This window comes from Portunus trituberculatus, chromosome 43 (assembly GCF_017591435.1).
Source record: "Portunus trituberculatus isolate SZX2019 chromosome 43, ASM1759143v1, whole genome shotgun sequence".
NCBI classification, from domain to species: domain Eukaryota; kingdom Metazoa; phylum Arthropoda; class Malacostraca; order Decapoda; family Portunidae; genus Portunus; species Portunus trituberculatus.
The window spans coordinates 11,206,911-11,220,394 of NC_059297.1; the positions used below are offsets into that span (position 1 = coordinate 11,206,911).

Here is a 13,484-nt window from a genome sequence, read left to right on the forward strand (position 1 = left end):
AATAGACCACACCTATAGGAATGTTATTTGTGACAGATTTGGCAGAAGGGCTGGACAGAGCTTGGAGAGCTGCACTGAAAGTAGTGATGCAATGACTCTAGTAATGAAAGTATTAAATACATTGTTATTTGGCCTTTGGTCTTCCCATGTTCTGTTTTTGACTTGTTTCATTTACCTTCTCAGTAACAGAGTCCTATGCAGCTTTTTAGTGCTCACTGACCATAAGGAGAGAGGGACATATGCAGTATTCCCAAACCTCTCCACATAAAGCATCTGACATTAAAGCTGGCTGACCTACCATGACTGCTTCATGAAACAAACCTATCACATTGATCTACCCTGCCTGCTCCATGAAACAAACCTATCAAGTCAGTCTACTTTGACTGCACCTTTAATTTTTTTTTTTCTTTTATTAATTTACAAGATGCACACTCAGTATTTCAAGATAAAGATAATCAAAGAAACTGGTAATCATAACTTTTTCCCACTCTTATCTAAATAACAATGTGATAGCTATTATGGAATGATAATGATGAGAATACAAGATACTTACTTGGAGAACATTGTCTTTTACATAAGATGGGACACTTGGCAACCCCTTCACTTTATACCAGATATCATACATGGCTATATCTCCATTCTGTTGTGGTTCTGGTGGAGGATTCCAGGATAAATAGATCCATGTTTTGCCTTTGCTGACCACAGTGATGTTTTGAGGAGCAGCACTTGGTTCTGGAATCAAGATACACTAATAAGTAACCATAAGTAACCAAAGTATGAAGTAGAAACAATATTTGCAATAATCAACATTTGACTTGATTTCTTTTGGATAAATATTAAGAAAATTTAAGGCAAAAAAAAAAAAAAACATACTGGCAGGTTTAGTCTTCACACGAACATTGCGACTCCACTTTCCAAGACCAAGTTCCTCAGATATGGTGGCAATACTAAAGCTGTAGTCTCTGTATGCATGAAGGTTCCTCACTGTATATTGAACTGTACTTTCTCCATCCACTTTTATGAACTTCTCTGAAAAGACAAAAAATAGGTACATATTTAATACACACACAGAGACACACATTATATATATATATATATATATATATATATATATATATATATATATATATATATATATATATATATATATATATATATATATATATACAAAAAACAAAGTGTGGTGCAAGGTACAGTCAGAACTTTCATATTTCCATTGTATAGTGGTATGCTTCCTTCAAAACCATTTCAACGATGCATTTTTAATGCTGCTTATTTTTTCAAGAAATTGCCAAATACTACACTAATACAAGTGGAATGAGATAATAACAACAAGAAAACAGAATGCATAACCTCCTTCTTTGAGAGTTCTATGCAGAATGAATTAATGTATGAATCATACTCTGAGATCAGAGAAATTCATTTACAATCAAGAAAAGATTAACCAAGAGTCTTTGCTGAAAAAAAAAAAAAAGTCAAAATAGGAATTTTAGTGCATTCACTATACCAAACTGATCTCAGCTAAATGATGAATGACCCAAGAGTAATTAGTACAACTAACTTTAAAAGATAAAGTCTGAATTATGGGTACTAACCAGGTTCAGCACATTTCTCTGCAAGTTTTTCAAGAACACAGTACGAAATGTTGAAGGCAATTGGTTGTGCAGCTTGAGCCTTACATTCAAGATCCCATTTCAACTTTACTTCTGATGAAAGCCTGAAAGATAAAACAGTGCATGCATCACTCTACAACTTGAAGAAGCATCTTTATAAATTTTTGAAATTGTCAATATTTAGGTCCTGAAGCTCTTCATGCCAAATCCTGATGAAATTCTTTAACATTCACAAAAATCAACTCTAAAAGTTCTAAAAGCTGAAACATTGTACAGCAAAGCAAAATTTTCAACTTTATTATGATTATTGTTAAATTTAAGCCATGACAAAAATTCAAACTTACACATTTGTATAATTGAATTCATCTATTGCAGGCTGTTGTTCACCGTGAGTGGCAATGCAGCCACTCCATTTAATTCCGCTGGATGAATTGTGGGTGTTGACAGAAATCCCAAATATATGGCGAGATGAAGGATCGTAGCCAGTAAGACTTTTCACACCTAAGGCTGGGTCACTGATGATCTCCCATCTTAATTTATTCTGTGGGATTCAATTTAACTGTTGACTATTGTGTATGATTATATTATTTGTATTGTTATTGAAAAATCAGTCTCATAATGCAAAATGGCTGTTAATTCTTTAAACTAAATAAATAAATAAATAAATGTTCTTTATTTCAAGCCTAAGTATATTTACAAAAATTCATGCTGTATATGTTATTTCAAAAAGCCAAGCACTGACCTGACAACGGTTTTCATAATCTGTTTGTTTACACCAATATAGAGTTACTGTTTCTATATTGGTGTTTGCAAGGGTCACCTCAGGAATTTGCCACCTTGCCATGTAAGTTGTGGTATCATTCCCTGAATAAGCAATAACCTTGAAGTAGTCTGGGACATCTAGCAAGGATGCTTTATTAGGCACAATCACCACTGACTTCACATTTGGATCTTCAGGAAGACCATGATCATTCATAGGTGTAATCTCAACCCTGGAAAATATATAAGAATTTTTGATGAAACATCATTATTTTTGACAAAAATTGTTAGTGTACTTCCCGAACCCTTACAACATTTCACATACCTACAATAACAACAATTAATTTCTAGCTTATTCCCTTAGAGACAACAGTGGAAAAATTAGGTAAAGATATAATATAGGGGAAAGTAGAGGAAGGCTTTGTATAGCAAGAGATGGAGGACTTTCTGTCATGGCCACATTTCAAGAAGTCTGTTTTTATTTACCTTATCCTTATAATGTAATATTTATACACTTCCAGATTTTCACCAATTCAGACAATACAAATTGAGACAACTTGGAAGAATATCTTAATACTCACCTGTAAGTTATGGTATTTTCCAAGCTCCTAAACTTTATAAAACCACGTTCAGTGCTCTGTGGATTGCGCAAACGCCTGAAACAGAATCAAATAGTAAACATCTATGCATATATATATATTCCCAAAGCTTAAGCCTATAATGCAAAAAAATGGATAAAAATCAAATAGAAAATGAAAATTCACTAAACTCAGACATCTATAATCAATACATTTATTGCTGAGAGGGTTGGAAATTCTAAATTAGAATGAATCCTATGAACATACTCAAGTAAGTAAATTTCCTCAACATGCAACACATTCTCAGCTAACATATCTAAAGGAAGTAGATGTATGTACAAATAATTTCTAAAAATACAGAAATCACATGCTACCATTTCAAAAGATAGTAAGAGAACAATTAAACCTCCATTTCATTCACAAGCATTTGTCATTTTGGTAGAAGTAGCTCTTTGGTTAGCCTAATGAACAATGTCCAGATCCATCTACTAAGGAAAAATTATAATTTTCTTGAATTTTTCAAATTAATCTGGAGATAAAAAATTATGTTGCACATCCAATGGGGTATTTATGAAGCTTAATTCCAAGATGGCTCAACAAGTTGAAGGACAACCGAGCCAAAAATTATTCTATCCTTACCGTGATTCATCTATGGTTATAAAAGCAGTTATGTGTCAAAGTAACTTTATGTACAAGTTGGACAATGAAAAAGAAAGCTTCAGAAGAAAAATACAAAATAAGAGAAGACATTCCTCTCTTTGAAGTAATTCCATGAAAAATGAAGGTAAAGTTGGCAAAAACTGGCACTCTCATCTTATCCTTTTTGGCATTTATAAACAGTACAAATGCAATATCAGCACTGTCAGGTCTCTCTAGATATCATATTCACATTAGACTATGGTAAATAAATATGTGTTTTAAGAGTCAACTTCTCTTTTGGCAGAAATTTAGTGTCAATAATATTGATGAGTTTCAAAGCAGGTACCTGAGCCCAGAAACTGTCCGTCATTGGAGATCAGATATGACTCATATTTGTTTGGATTTCATCGGAGGAGGACGTCTGACCTCATCCTATTGGTGATGGATGTACTAAGCCCCATGGAGCACCGTGTTCAACAGCTCCCATTGATAGTACTGTGATCCATCCTTTCAGGATTATATTATTGCAGATTACCCACATCGAACAGAAATATTGCCAGCTTACCTCGTTTTGGCTAAATGGCTGCATGTCCAGATTCAACCCTCCCACTCTCCACCTTGTAAACACTCTTTACAGCAGGTCTTGGATAAGAGACAGCCTTCTGATAAATCTTCAGTGGCAAAATTTGACCCACTTTGATATTCATCAAAATAATTGAAAATAGAGACTAATACACTCTAAACAAGTACTTCTCTAGCTGAATAATACACATTGATTATGCTAAACGGGTGAATAATGCAATATTAGTTTAATTTTAATTATAATAGTAAAATCAAATGTGAATATAATTGCCAGATGTTAACCATTCTAGCTATGGTTTCAAGAAATATATCACGGTAAACAATCTCCAATGTGCTACTGAGACGTTATTTCATTACTTCACTTAATGATGCCCTATAGCTTCATAGTTAAGTACATAAAAAAAGGCAATAGTAAATGTTTTGGTTGGCTTGAGTGTCCCTTAGCTCTGCAGTGACATCTGGTGGCCACTGATTTCATATATACCCCATTGATTCTTTATTCCATCTTAAACCACTTGAACAGCGGCTGCTTACTGCCAATCACCCAACAGCTTACTTCCTTTCCCCCACCTCCCACCAAAAAGTAACATGCTTCTTGATTAACAACTCATGTGCTATACTCAGAACCCTTCTGGACATTCCATTCATTTAATATAAAAAAGTGTTTTACATATGAAGTAGCTAAAACAACAAGACTCTTAACATACCTCCCATTGCTGTCATCAAACATCTGCACTTCATAGGTAAAGTTTGGCCCATTTTCCTCCAAGGGATCAACTGTCTGCCAGTTGATGTAGACATCCCGTTGTAGTTTGTTTTCTTCAATCTCAAACATCCCTGGGGTGGTTAGGGGAGCGACCATTGGTCCTGGAGGTAAAATAATAATAATCCCCAAGTGAGAAATGAAGAGCTGCTAAATACATCTATAATACCAATGTAACAGTGAACTAGCATTTTCATTCCTTCATCCCTTTCTCTGAAAAGTTTTGGAGAAGGAGTCAATCTAGTGTGTGTGTGTGTGTGTGTGTGTGTGTGTGTGTGTGTGTGTGTGTGTGTGTGTGTGTGTTTCACTGTTTGATCTGCTGCAGTCTCTGACGAGACAGCCAGACGTTACCCTACGGAACGAGCTCAGAGCTCATTATTTCCGATCTTTGGATAGGCCTGAGACCAGGCACACACCACACACCGGGACAACAAGGTCACAACTCCTCAATTTACATCCCGTACCTACTCACTGCTAGGTGAACAGGGGCTACACGTGAAAGGAGACCCGGCCGGAGAATCGAACCCCGGTTCTCTGGCTTATGAAGCCAGCGCTGTAACCACTGTGTGTGTGTGTGTGTGTGTGTGTGTGTGTGTGTGTGTGTGTGTGTGTGTGTGTGTGTGTGTGTGTGTGTGTGTGTAATTCACTGTTTGATTCACTGTTTGATCTGCTGCAGTCTCTGACGAGACAGCCAGACATTATCCTACAGAACAAGCTCAGAGCTCATTATTTCCGATCTTGGGATAGGTCTGAGACCAGGCACACACCACACACTGGGACAACAAGGTCACAACTCCTCGATTTACATCAAGTACCTACTCACTGCTAGGTGAACAGGGGCTACACGTGAAAGGAGACACACCCAAGTATCTCCACCCGGCCGGGGAATCGAACCCAGGTCATCTGGCTTGTGAAGCCAGTGCTCTAACCACTGAGGTACCGGGCCGTGTGTGTGTGTGTGTGTGTGTGTGTGTGTGTGTGTGTGTAATTCACTGTTTGATCTGCTGCAGTCTCTGACGAGACAGCCAGACGTTACCCTACGGAACGAGCTCAGAGCTCATTATTTCCGATCTTGGGATAGGTCTGAGACCAGGCACACACCACACACCAGGACAACAAGGTCACAACTCCTCGATTTACATCCCGTACCTACTCACTGCTAGGTGAACAGGGCTACGTCAAAGGAGACACACCCAAATATCTCCACCCGGCCGGGGAATCGAACCCCGGTCATCTGGCTTGTGAAGCCAGCGCTCTAACCACTGAGCTACCGGGCCGTGTGTGTGTGTGTGTGTGTGTGTGTGTGTGTGTGTGTGTGTGTGTGTGTGTGTGTGTGTGTGTGTGTGTGTGTGTGTGTGTGTGTGTATTTCCCCAGTTGTATATTACAGGGTTTGAGCAGGTCTCATAGTGACCTGTCTCCATATCTACATTTATCCAACTTTTCCTTAAATTTGTTCCTCAGCCACTGACTTTTCATAGTCTTCTTTGAGTGTCCTATTGTTTGTTTATCTCCATCCTCTGTCAGTGATACCAGGTCTTGTCCATTTATCTTTTTCATAAAGTTTACTAACTTATACATCGATATTAGGTCTCCTCTTTCCCATCTATCCTTCAAAGTTGGTAGTTCCATTTCCTTCAGTCTTTCTTCAGAGGGAAGATCCTTTATTTCTGGGAATATTTTTGTTGTGGTTCTTTGGATTCTTTCTGCCTGTAAGGTGACCATACCACTGCTGCATATTTTAGCCTAGGTCTTATCATAGTGGTTATGATCTTTTCCATCATATTCTTATCCATGTAATTGAACACCACGCTGATATTGGTCAGTGTTTTGTATGTTGAAGCAAATAACCCATTTATGTGTCTTTCTGGAGTCAGGGTGTCATGTATAATCAGTCCTTTTCATTATAATCTCTTCTCCCATTCTATATTCCCACATAGGTCTTCTATTACTTTTACCCATTTCCATTACATTGCACTTCCTGTTATTAAATTCTAATTTTCACTTAAGCTCCATTCCCAGATGTTGTCAATATCTTTCTGCAATTCCATACAGTCACTGATGTTCCTTATTACTCTCAAAAGTCCTGCATCATCTGCAAACTAGTTGTGTTCCTCCCACAAAAGCATAAACAGTAAAATTAATGGTAGAATGCTAAATGTTTTTAGATGAGTATCTAACTTCTAACTTACGAGTGGATTTTGTCCTCTTAACCACAAGAGCTGGCTCAGACCACATTTCTTCTCGGATTGGGCCCGTCCCAGTGTGTAGGCGCACACAGAACTCATACTCAACGAAGGGCTTAAGGTCACTTATAGTCCTATTGAAGGTCTTCCTGTTAAATCGTTTGGGAGCATATTCCCACGTATCAATCTGAAATAAATTGAACACCAATAAGCAAAGAATGAAAGAAAACCCATTGATAATAAATGTCCAGCAAAAACACATTGCATATTATATACATATAACAATTATAGAAATTCATTGTTGAACTAATCTTACCACTTTCCAAGGACTGTAGTCATCTATATTTCTGAATGGCTTTATTCTGTACTTGATTTCTTGGGTGACTTTCCCATCAGTAAACACATCAATTGGGTGTGGGAGATTCCATTTCAAGATTACTTCCCGAGGTCCAAGGGCATCAACCTTAAAGTTGCTTGCCTTCCCAGGTATAACTGCAAAACACACATAAATCTGAATTAATATATCATGACTATATGAATCAGCATAATAATAAAAAATGATAATGTTACCATCATTCACTTAGAAGACAGATTCCTTAAAAATCTACATATTTTCTTGAGCTGGAGCTTTGGTTCCTAGACCAGAGAGAGAGAGAGAGAGAGAGAGAGAGAGAGAGAGAGAGAGAGAGAGAGAGAGAGAGAGAGAGAGAGAGAGAGAGAGAGAGAGAGAGAGAGAGAGAGAGAGAGAGAGAGAGAGAGAGAGAGAGAGAGAGAGAGAGAGAGAGAGAGAGAGAGAGAGAGAGAGAGAGAGAAAACAATCAATTGGTAAGCCATATTGATAGAATTTTCAGAGAGACATATAACTTGCTAAGGAATATTGGATTAGCATTTTACTATATGGACAAAGAAATGATGGTGAAATTGATAAGTACTATAATAAGACCCAGATTGGAATGTGCAGGAGTTGTGTGGACCCCCCATAAAAAGAAACACATAAGAAAGTTGGACAGACTACAAAAAATGGCTACAAGAATGGTTCCAAAATTTAAAGGGATGACATATGAGGAGAGACTAAAGGTTATGGATCTACCAATCCTGGAACAGAGAAGGGAGAGAGGGGATCTGATACAAGTTTATAAATTGATTAACAGAATGGATCAAGTGGATAATGAGAAACTGATCCTGAGAGAAGAATATGACATTAAAAGCACAAGATCGTAAAGCAAAAAACTGAGGAAGGGAAGATGTCTGAGAGATGTTAAAAAATATAGTTTCCCACAAAGATGTGTTGAGACTTGGAACAGTTTGAGTGAGGAAGTGGTGTCAGCAAAGAGTGTGCATAGCTTTAAAGAAAAATTGGATAAGTGTAGATATGGAGACGGGGCCACACGAGCGTAAAGCCCAGGCCATGTAAAACTACAACTAGGTAAATACACACACAAACACAGGAGTAAAAGAAGCTTGTACCTGTTTATAGAGTTCAGAATAAAATACATGCTTGGTAGAATGCTAGATGCATACAAGCTAAAAGGGCAAAAGATAAAGCCTGGAAGAAACTCATAAAGTAGGGAAATGACTATAACAGATGGCAGTACAAAGATGTCAGAAATGAATACAGTAAGTCCTCGTTATCGGTACATATGCGTTCTTGAAAACATTACCGCAAATCAAAATTACCGTATGCCGAACCCATTATAACATGTAATAATAGATGTGTTCCAGCATAACGAAAGTCACCCCTACAGACATGAAAATACATAAAAATAGTCATATAAAATAATGTAAAGTACTGCACAAAAGAAATAAACAAAATGTTTTCATTTGCCTTTCACTTGCCACGTATTCTATCAGATGAAGTCCCTCCTGAAGCTAAGGGACAGTAGGGATTTCAGCCCTTACTCATCTTCCATTGAGTGGGCAGACGAGCCTCTGCTTTGCTGATCCATTGTATTCTCCTCAACTTCTTTTATAGCCCCATGATTCTTTGACACCGTCCAGACTGTCGACTGAACTAGGCCCAAGTTTTGACTTATGGCAGACATAACTTCTCCCTGCTCTTTCCTCTTCAAAATATCTAATTTAACCTGCAATGTCAGACTACTTCTCTTTCGCTTTGCCTTTTCAACTCCAGCAGTGTCTGCAGAATGTTTTGGGGCCATTATGGGTGCGTCACTGTGCATTGTGATAATAATATCCACAAAAAACACGCCATAAGGATTTCACTTATGTTCAGTGGGAAATGTGGGGAGAGACTGATTGTTGTGGTGGCCAGCAGGTACCTGGTGGCGCTACGGTGTAAACAAAACACGAGCGGATAACGTATCTATGAATTTTTCTTACCGTAAATAGAATCAAAGGCAGTAATTACCAAACACTGTAACTGAATTTACCAGATAATGAAGTACTGTATAAGGGACTTACTGTATATCAAAGTAAAGAGAGAGGAAGAAAGAAATTTCGAGAAAGATGTAGTGAATAAAAGCAAAGATGAACCCAAACTGTTCCAGAATACAGAGTAAAAAGAGAGCAAACACATATGGCATAATGCTGTATGTGCTAAAGCTAAAAAGTGTAAGGATGCAACTTGGAAAAAATTAAGGAAGCAACGAAAGGAAATAAATAGAAAGGCACAAAACGAATACATTAGGATAAGGGAGGAGAAAATTTTTGAAAAGGATGTAGTGAAAAGATATGAAGAGAAACCCAAGCATTTCTTATAAGTATATAAATGGAAAAATGATAAAGAGTGATCATCACCACGTTAATTTAAGGAAATTAGGATATATGAGACAACAGAAATGAGTGAACTTATGAATGCGAGCTATCAATCAGTATTTAATGAAGAGGGAAATTTCATAGAACCATACAATTAAGTGACACAGGAAGGATTAAGAAACGTTGTGGTACACAGAAAATTAGTAAATTATTAAAAAAGGTGAATGTAAGAAAGGCATATACATGGGATATTTGGTGCAACATACAAGATGTTAACAAATATTAGGATATTTGGGATATCTGACTACACATACAAGATGTTAACATATATAATGAAAAAGAGCTTAACCACTATGATTAAACCCAGACTGGAATACAGAGCAGTGGTGTGTTCTCCATATATATACCCACATATGAAAAAGATATAAGGAAGTTGGAAAGAATGTAGAAGATAGTTACAAAGATGATACCAAAGCTGAATGACCTAACCTATGAAGAAAGATGAAGGAAATGAGATTGCAAACTTTACAGCAACCAACCTACATATATCTAAAGAAAAGCAGGATAAAAATAGATATGGAGGTATGACATTATGAACCCGGCTCAAACACTGTAGTGTACAACTAAGTATGCACAACTATGTACATACACACACACACACACACATACACATACACATACACACACACACACACACACTAAAAAGACAAGCACATCTACTTACCACTGGCATAAAGATCTACATTATGCTTAAATTCAACAGGGTCTTGAGTAAGGTTGTTAATTGCTGAAAATATTATAGTCCAGTTTTGTCGTCCACTAACAAAATCTACTCCGTGCCAGAAACACCAGTTTTGTTGCCTTTCCCTCTGAGGACAGTCCCTGCAATTAAAACAAATACAATAAAACTTTGTCCTATAAGACCTAAGATCAAAAACAAATATTGCATATTAAAAATTCATTTCAACTTATATAACATCCTATTACATATGATTAATGAAATTACACATAGCTAACATGATTCTGCAAAAAAGAAAAAAAAAAAAAAAAAAAAAGAAATAGAAATTAGACAATGATACAGTCAAAGAAAAATCAATACGTACTACTCATACTGTGATACCTCAGATTTTGGATACCTCAGATGAAATACACAATTCCCTAAAAACCACATATTGGTTGAAACACATGATGACAAGTGACGAAGATGGTGCTGCCCTTACTTTAATTTATCCATTTGCAAGCTAATAGGCAATAATACCTGTGGCAACTGTGGTCACCAATTAGTACTTATGAATCTTTTGTTGAAGTATGACATTTACTTGACCACAGCTCTATATCAATGGCTAACATTTGAATTTGTTTGGGAATCTTCTGGACATTAGCCAAGCAATAAATGACGAACATTTTCATTAGTTCAAGTTAGCAAGCAGATACCATTTTTCATGACCAATATGTATGGTTCTTCTAAATCAATAGCAAATAACCCCTTAATACATCAATAAAGAATACTTCTGTTTATTAGGTATAACACTTAATAGATAAAATGTACACCATTGTACAGGCAACCCCCGCTTAACGATGGGGTTACGTTCCTAAAAAACCCTTCATTGAGCGAATTTTCGTTAAGCGAACCAATTATAACAAGTTTAACCCCTGACTTGAGCTTCCATTAAGATTAAACAAAGCGAGAGTGCATCATAGTACAGTAAAAGGTTTAACGAAAGTGAAAATTATGAAGTTAAACATTTAAGCAGTTTAATTTAAGACTAAGTCATTATAATTTACACTAACGTATGTATGTAAGTAACTTTATAATGTTGATGATCTTAAATTTATGAAGGGAGGGAGAGTAAAACGTGAAATACGGTAGCTGGCAACCTGTGGAATGTAAACAAAGGGCACATCATTGTACCGCATACAAAACTTATGTACCACATTTACCCAAGGCTTTCCATTTTATCCATTGCAGAGTCACGAGTTTAGGTGGTTCTTTTAGCTTGCAAGGAAGATACAGTCTCACCAGTCTTCTTAATAGAGTCTGCTGACTTGAAAATAGTAGAGACAGTAGATGGAGTCAAGCCATGGTGGGAAATAATGCTATTAGTTTTCTCGCCTCTCTCGTGTCTGGATAATATCCAGCTTCACTTCGAAAGTAAGAGACTTCCTGGTCTTCTTAGCAATGTTAGGCGACATTGCAGGGCGTTTGGTGGCATGTAGAGCGAGGGAAGACGAGCTCCTGCTTACGCTGTTATTATTTTGAACAAGGGGGAGTGAGTGGTGCACGTGTTGTCCACGAGAGGCGCTGGTGTATTCAAAAGCCTGTCGGCTTGCGTGATACAGGAGGTCTTTCAAACTTGGAAAAAATTACCTGGATAAAATTTTGTTAAAGCGAGTTTGGTGTTCGTTAAACAAGCAGATGGTAGTAAAAGGAAACCTTCGTTGTAGCCAAATTTTGTTATGTGAACCTTTGTTAAGCGGGGGTTGCCTATACTTATATTTCATGATCTTTATTGCATACTTTGGTTCATAGTACATTGCCATTCTGGACCAACACGTATAGAACTTTTGAAGCCCCTTCTTTCTCTGAACATCAACTTCTTTCAGTCTTTTCATGGCTAAAGCTAATATTTCTTTAATTATTTTCTTTATGCAGCCACAGAGGATAGTCTTCCTAGCAGCATATTGAGTGAATATGCAAATTCCTTCCTGATGCTCAGTGGATGTGACTGCCTATGTTTCAGTGTGATGAGTGTTACAACAGAATCAAACCTTATACAATGATCAATAAATCTTGAATGTCTTGTGGGAATCTTTCAATATACAGCAGTCTTAATTTATCAAGGGTAGGGTGGTGGATAGTAATGACAATGCAGAATATTTGTAATGATAAATAAATAACTTATCTATGTAAATGCCTTTCCATGTGCTGCTATACACAAACTTGTCCTATTTCAAAATGGTCAAAGTACCATTTTTTTTTCTAATAGTTAACATTATTTGATATCTTTTGCTGTATGAAGGGATTTATAGATTCAGAGTAAATGCAGTTATAGAAATTGCTGGACAGAAGAGTAAAAAAGTCAAACAAGGTCTACCACTCTCTGGTTACCACATACTGGTGGAAGCATATCACTTGTACAAAAGGAAGAATAATAGATAATATACATATCATCACTGATTCTTCCCACTTAATGGAGAATATTGTATATATACTTTTTTATATACTAAAAAAAAAAAAATAATAATAAAATAACAACCACTGTTAACAGTATTATAGTTATTTATGTGATTTTGAGGCACATTTAAATACATCAATTGATGTAACTTTGGGAAATGACTGACAAAACTCATAACCCATTAATTAGTCTATTGATTCAAGGGTCAGAGGTTGTAAGAAAATTATCTATGACAAACCTGATAAGCTAAAGCATATAACAGGCACAGGTAAGAAATGAAATTTTGATTCAATGTTAGGTACAATGTGATTTATTACTGAAGCCATCACTGATCAAGATATGCAACTTAATTTGAAATAGTGAAATTTATATGGAAACACTGTAATTTATGTTCATACTGAAATTAATTTTATTTACATATTTCTCTCTTTTTCTTTATGTGGGAAAGGCTCTGATCAAAAGGTAAAAAAAAAAT

At 36.5% G+C, this 13,484-nt stretch overlaps 1 protein-coding gene across 4 annotated transcripts in view; it reads right to left on the reverse strand.

Annotated features, from left to right (window-relative positions):
- LOC123518233 overlaps nucleotides 1–13,484 on the reverse strand; it is a 145,092-nt gene that overhangs the window by 38,877 nt on the left and 92,731 nt on the right. For all 4 annotated transcript variants that reach the window (XM_045278953.1, XM_045278952.1, XM_045278955.1 and 1 more), the window contains 10 exons: nucleotides 10,558–10,715; nucleotides 7,435–7,610; nucleotides 7,125–7,305; nucleotides 4,879–5,038; nucleotides 2,954–3,028; nucleotides 2,356–2,605; nucleotides 1,958–2,154; nucleotides 1,596–1,717; nucleotides 874–1,029; nucleotides 554–732 (listed from right to left, as the gene is read on the reverse strand). In XM_045278953.1, the coding sequence (XP_045134888.1) occupies nucleotides 554–732; nucleotides 874–1,029; nucleotides 1,596–1,717; nucleotides 1,958–2,154; nucleotides 2,356–2,605; nucleotides 2,954–3,028; nucleotides 4,879–5,038; nucleotides 7,125–7,305; nucleotides 7,435–7,610; nucleotides 10,558–10,715 (1,654 nt within the window). The remainder of the gene's footprint in view (nucleotides 1–553; nucleotides 733–873; nucleotides 1,030–1,595; nucleotides 1,718–1,957; nucleotides 2,155–2,355; nucleotides 2,606–2,953; nucleotides 3,029–4,878; nucleotides 5,039–7,124; nucleotides 7,306–7,434; nucleotides 7,611–10,557; nucleotides 10,716–13,484) is intronic.